This window comes from Echinops telfairi, unplaced genomic scaffold (genome assembly GCF_000313985.2).
Source record: "Echinops telfairi isolate 266 unplaced genomic scaffold, ASM31398v2 ScPeMD7_12;HRSCAF=54, whole genome shotgun sequence".
NCBI classification, from domain to species: Eukaryota; Metazoa; Chordata; class Mammalia; order Afrosoricida; family Tenrecidae; genus Echinops; species Echinops telfairi.
Genome location: NW_022103909.1, coordinates 8,448,157 through 8,454,640, shown reverse-complemented (window position 1 = coordinate 8,454,640; position 6,484 = coordinate 8,448,157). Strand labels below are relative to the sequence as shown.

The 6,484-nt window shown below is 44.6% G+C and overlaps 1 protein-coding gene across 1 annotated transcript in view; it reads right to left on the bottom strand.

Moving 5' to 3' along the window:
- Window positions 1-4,630: 4,630 nt before the first annotated feature.
- The window catches only part of LOC101640608 (T-box transcription factor TBX10-like), a 45,353-nt gene continuing 43,499 nt past the window's right edge, over window positions 4,631-6,484 (bottom strand). Inside the window, exon 2 of the mRNA XM_045287236.1 lies at window positions 4,631-5,368. Within this exon, the coding sequence (XP_045143171.1) occupies window positions 4,736-5,368 (633 nt within the window). The 3' untranslated portion in view covers window positions 4,631-4,735. The remainder of the gene's footprint in view (window positions 5,369-6,484) is intronic.

Genomic DNA, 6,484 nt, shown 5'->3' with positions numbered 1-6,484 from the left:
CAACGAGCTATAAACTCAGCACAGATGGAAAGCAGTGCGGAGCAGTTGGGGTCAGAACAGACAAGGAAGGATGGACTCTGGAGGCGTGTCTGCCCCTGACTCACGGCAGAAGGAGGTTAGAGGAGGTCGGGTATGTCCGCCTCCATGGCTATGTATCTCTTAAGGGTCCTACTTCTTCCTGTTACGCTACCAAGGACAAATTCGTAAAACACACTGAGAGAATTGGGCTATGAAAAGGACTGGGTGTGTGAGACGGGGTGAAGGATGGTGTTAGAGTGTGACCCAAACCCACTACCCTGGAGTCAGTTCCAACTTACGGTAGCCCTATAGGACAGACTAGAACTGCCCCTGTGGTCTCTGGGGCTGACCATCTTTATAGGAGCAGACAGCCTCAGCTTTCTCCCCTAGCGTGGCTGGTGGGTGCAAATGGCTGACTTTGCGGTTAGCCACCCAACTCATAATCCACCAGGCCACCAGGGCTCCTTGCAGGGACTCCAGAGAGAGGGAAAAGCAGGGGCGTGTGTGGAGTAGCAAGGTCCTGCAGCTGGACTGACTAGACAGAACCAAGAACAACTTTTAACTGAGAAAAAGCAAAGGATGCTATGGCTTAATGGTTCTTTATTAGCCCCATCCTCCCAGCTTTGGGGCAGGCAGCCTGGTACCTTGTGTGCTCTTGGTTTCCTCGGGGTCTGAAGCACGCTCTCTCCTGTGAGAGCTTCAATGAGCCCCACAGGTTTAATTAACACTTTCATGCAGACTGTTCCCAAGCCAGCATCTCCAGAGGTAACCTCCCTCCTGGGCTACATGCCTCCTATCACCTGCCCTGCTCACGCTCCATTCCCATATATCAGAAACAGAACCCATAATCCCATGCAGCTTCCTGCTTCCATTCCTGTCCGTGGTATCACCACCCCATCTCATTTAGAGTCAAAAGCTCTTGTCTCCTCCTGGTCCTCAATCCATTGCTCAGATCTTTAGATCCTCCCTTGTCTGTCTCTCTATCCTCCTGATGAGCTGAGCCTAAAACTGCCCATACATCATCTCACCTAGACTTCTATAGGAGCCTTTCAGCTTTTTAATTTCTGACTGGTTCCCTCTCCAACTCTTCACACACTGGCAGCAATCTTCTGGAAGCCAGTTCACTCAGTCAACACAAATGCATTGAGCTCCTGTCCCAGACACTGTTCTTGGCCCTGGGGAATCAGGCATAGATAAAACTGGGTCCCTGCTCTCCGGGAGCTTCCATTCCAGTGGGTGACAGCACACAATACACAAGTGGCTACACAAGTGAAGAAGAAAATGAGCAGACAGTTTCATGTTGGGTTGCTAGCCAAAGGATCGGCAGGTTAAATCTACCAGTCCCTCCTCCGGAGGATGCAGAGGCTGTCTGCTCCTGTAAAGATTTACAGTCTTGAGAACGCTAAGGACCAGTTGTACTCTGTCCCCTGCCCTATCTACTTGTTTGTCTTGTGAAAGAACACTAGATTGAGATATTGTATTTGGGATGAAGAAACAATCCGGGGCTGAGAACTGATTGAAGATCTGCTTCTTTGGTTAGTATATTTCAGGAAGAAGAACTAGAATGTTGGGGAGGGATCAGCTAGGGCTAGCTCACAGAGGACCTCGTGGGAATCTGAATTTATTCCAATTATGGAGAATGGATTGTAGTGGGCTGGGGAATTATCTCAATAGCTATGGGTGTTTTGTTTTGTTTTGTTTTGTTTTGCAGAGGTAAGGGCTGTTCAGAGGAGACTGAGGAACAAGAATGGAAGCAAAATAGAAACTTAGAGCTATTGAAATTGTCCAAGTGAGAGTTGATGGTGATGTTGAGCCAGGGAGATAGCAGCCAAAATATTGAGAAATGCTTGGGGATGTAAAGTCAAGCGGAATTTGCTGGTAATGTATTGTGAAGTGTGAGGGGAATCACAGCTGCCCACAAGTTGGCCCTAACCATCAGGTGATGAAGTCCATCGTTTAAGAAGATGAATATGGAGTGAGGGAGTAGGTTTGAAAGGCAGGGACAAGGACCCGTGAAGTTTGGCCAGTAGGCATCTAGAGTAAGGCTATAATTTTAAATATGTCTTCCTGCAAACTTTTTAACGTTCATTTCAAAATAATTTTTAATATGCACCAAAGAAGAGAAACTAAAATAATAAACCCCCATGTACCCAAAATCCATCTTCAGCAACTATTAATGGTTGGCCAATCATATTTCACCTTTATGTTCACACACAATTGTCCCTACCCACCACCTTCCTTTCCCTGATGTCATATTTAGAATAATTATCAGACATACCATTTACCTATAAACTTTTGATGGTATGTATGTACATATATATATATCAGATGAACATGCCTCTTACTATCCATAGTACCCTTATCAAACCTAATAAATTCAACATTAATTCCATCATAGCATTTGCTATTAATTCTTTGTTCCCAAGTTTCCGGTTGTTTCATAAATGTCTTTTTACAGTTGGTTTGTTTGACAAGGAATCCAGTGAAAGTCTATACATCACACTGGGTTCATTGACTTCTTCCTTACTGATCTAATGCAGCTATAATAGAAGTACAGGGAGTCCCATTATGAACATCTGATTTATGGGCAACTTTTATTTTCCCTTTAGTATTATATAAATTTTCCCTCACTTTGAAATGATTGAAGCAACACACACACACACACACACACACACACACCGGCTGCTCAACAAGTGCTTCATCAGAATCTCTTTCACTTGTTGCACACACAGCTTTTAAATGATGGAGAAGCCTTCTGCTCCCTTTTTGCAATAAGGAAGGGCTAAATAAGATATGAATCCACCTTTTCTGGCTGCTCTACAAATTCTTAAAGACACAGCTACAAATGGATCGTGCTCGTAATCCAAGGACTGCCTGTACTGCAAATAGGTACAGTTCTGTTTAACAAACAAGTTTATTTTTTCTCTGTTTAGGAGACTAGACATTTAAACTCAGGGTGCTGATTTCTAGGACAAGAGTCTGTCTCTACCAGAGTTGGAGGAAGGTCTTGTCTCTTTGAACCTTTGCTTCTAGGTACCTTCCTATGTTCGCCTTCTCTCGCCTGCCATCTCTCCCTCTCACTTGTTTCTTTACCCTCCTTCATATCTCAAAAGAAATTGATTGCAGGCACAACATACACTAATCCTTCCATTAAGATTACAAAGACTATTCATTCCCAAATGAGATTATAACCCCAGGCAAAGAGGTTAGGATTTACCACACATATCTTGAAGAAACACACGTCAAGCCTTAACAGTCTCTCAATACTCTATTGACTGGAAGCAATTCTTTCTCACTCGTCTCCTTTAGTGCTTTTTATTTTTCAAGGAACCAAGCTGTCTAGTTTTTGAAACTTTCCACATTCTCGTTTGGCTGCTTTCTTGCTGCCAATTTATGTTCTATTTCCTGTATTTCCTGTGCCTAGTGGCTAGAGCTAGATTCAGGTTCAAGTTTTTCTGGCAAGACTACTTCCTAAGTGAGGCCATGTACTTCCTATTGCATCACAACAGGAAGCACTGATTATTTTGTTGTCTTTTTTTCTGGGGCTAAGATTGTTAAGTGCACTAAGAAGTTGTCAGCTTGTTCCATCCATTATAAAATTCTTAACTTTTTACCCAATGAAAATAACAATTGATGATCACTAATGAGTTAGAATTCCATTATTCAATTATTGGATGCAAAATGGTGATTTCCTAATCTTATCATTGTACCAGCACTCATTAGTTGGGATTCTTCTATGAAAGTTATGTTTGTTTTTTTTTAAATCAATTTATTGGGGCTCATACAATTCATCACAATACATAGATCAATTGTGTAAAGCACATCTATACATTTGTTGCCCTCATCATTCCCAAAATTTGCTTGCGAAAGTTATGCTTTTATGAAAAGTATTTAGTAACTGACATAAAGATTGTTCCACACAGGAAAAGTGCATAATTCATTTACTGGTTTTCAGAATAACAATAATAAGTTGGTGCCTAGCAATTTGAAAAACTAACCAACTAGTTTGGTCCTTGTTTTGTTTTTAAACTTGATTCTTAACTTTTTCCCAATTTAAAATATTCATTATCCTTCTTTAATGTGCAGGTGACCTACCTATGGTCACTGTGAGCACTTTCAAATTCGTTCTTGGATTTTTTTGTTTGTTTTTGCAATAAAATCCCAGTTAGTCTTTATATGTCCTGCTTCATACTTGGATTGAGTCATTTCTCCAGAGAGTCTTAGAGAATAGTATGTAGAGAACACACTCTGGAAGGTAGAGATGCTATTTACGACTAAGACATCATTGCTTCTAGATTCTTCCAGCATCCAGAGCTAGAAAATACGTGTTATTGCTTTGTTTGTTTGTTGAAGGAGAAAAATATATCATGAGTTCATATCATCTTCTTGATTATGGGGTTTTGTTTTAAGTTTATATTAATAGCTCCTTTTTTTTTCCAGATGGAATGGTTTAATGATGGGATGGGGTGGGAGAAAGCAAGCTCAGGAGGTGACCCCCACAGCAGGATGGGGCAGGATCCTCCATCCTAGGGATGGGAGGGCAGGAGGCAATTCCAAGCCTGGCATCTTCCCCTTTGACGGGCACCTCCCTTGCCCTCAGGAGAAGGGGGAGAGGTGAGTGAGGATCTCTGCAGAGGTGGGGCTGGAGGGAGTGGGAGGGTGGAGGCCAAGTCCCCCTCCGCTGCTGTGGCTCTGGGACAGGAGGGCTCTGTCCCTTTCACTGTGGGGCCTGGCCAGGCCCCAGGCATACAGCTGTGGGGTACAGGAGCCCCAGCCCTTGTGGGAAGGACAGGCGCCCTTGATCCCTGTCAGCCCTGATGTTGGGGAGAGGGTATGGTGCTGATCGGGCCCTTGGGGTTCCCAGGGGGGTTGGGGCTCTTGAGTAAAAGCTCTGAGAGGTGAGGGGCCGGGAGGTGGGCGGAGCCAGCAGGGTCTCAGGGGGGACCAGCAGCTGCTGGTGGAGCCAGGCAGATGTCTTTGACGTGGAGGCTGGAGCTCTGTTGGCGTCGCTCTCCTGCCCTCTGGGGCCCTTCTGCGGGCAGGGGCTGAGGGTAGTTCGAGTCGGGGCTGGGATGCTGAGCAGGGGCTGGGGGCCCCTAGGCCAGGTGTCCGGGTCACTGTCTCTAAAGCCCTTTGCAAAAGGGTTGCTGGCGATTTTCAGTTGGGTGATCCGGTGGTTCTGGTACGCGGTCACGGCCGTGAACTGGGTCTCGGGGAAGATGAAGGACTTGAAGTTCTCCTGGGCGTAGCGCTCACTGTCTCTGCGGGGGTCCATGAAGACCACATGGAAACGGGGCTGGTAGCGGTGCATGGAGTTGAGGATGATCTGGGGAGGAGGGGCACAGTAGACCTATTAATAGCTCCTTTAAGCTGAGATTTTGGTTTCTAATTCTATTAGCGTAATTGCTTTATTTTATGAAGGATACACTGTTGTAACAAAATAATCACTATGGTGATGGTTAAGGCTTTGGGTCAGCTTGGCTAGGCCAGGTTCTCATGGCTTGGCAGCTAACAGCTCGTTGTCCCCACGCTGAGATCTCCTCAAGGACATGGCCTACCTCCAAGATAAATGAAACCGATTGCAAAGCTTGCTTTAAGTGTGGTGAAGAATCAGATGGTGCTCAGCTATGAGAAAGAACAGCATCTGGGGTCTTAAAGGCTTATCTTCAAATAAGCATCCATCTAAGTGAGGCATCAACTAAGTCCACATGGAAGAAGCACAGCAGCTTGTGTGACCCATGGATTGTAAATAATAAAATCAAAACCCAGAGGACAGAAGAGAGAGCCAGGAAGCAAAGCTGTGTATAGAGGTATATTTAACATAGGTGTGCACATATGTAAATATATTAATTCATAAAAATAGAGTATTGGCCTATGTACATATATTTATAAGGCAATTATTGAGGAAGTGAACGGACTTTGGGCCTCTCCTCCTTCAGTGCAAGAACTCTTTGTTCCAACAGTCTGGCATTCTGTGATGTTCACCCTCCCAACATGATTGCTGAAGACAAATGGATACATAAGCAAATGTGATAAAGAAAGCTGATGGTGCCCGGCTATCAAAAGATATACCATCTGGGGTCTTAAAGGCTTGAAGTTATATAAGTGGCCATCTAGTAGAGAAGCAATAAAGTCCACATGAAAGAAGCGCACCAGCCTGTACGATCATGAGGTGACGACGGAATCAGGTAACAAGCACCAGAAGATCCAAAACAGACAAACAAACAAACATATTATTGGTGGGGGGGTGTCGAAGCAGAGACCCAAAACGAATCTGTAGACAATAGGATAGCCCCTCACAGAAGGGTCATAAGGAAGAGATCAGTCCACCAGGGTGCAGTATAGCACTGATGAAACACACAATATTCCTTTGGTTCTTTGACACTTCCTCACCCCCCACTATCATGACCCTGGCCTGCCTTTCCGTTCTGGCTAGAGCATGTACACTGGTACAGATAAGAGCTCA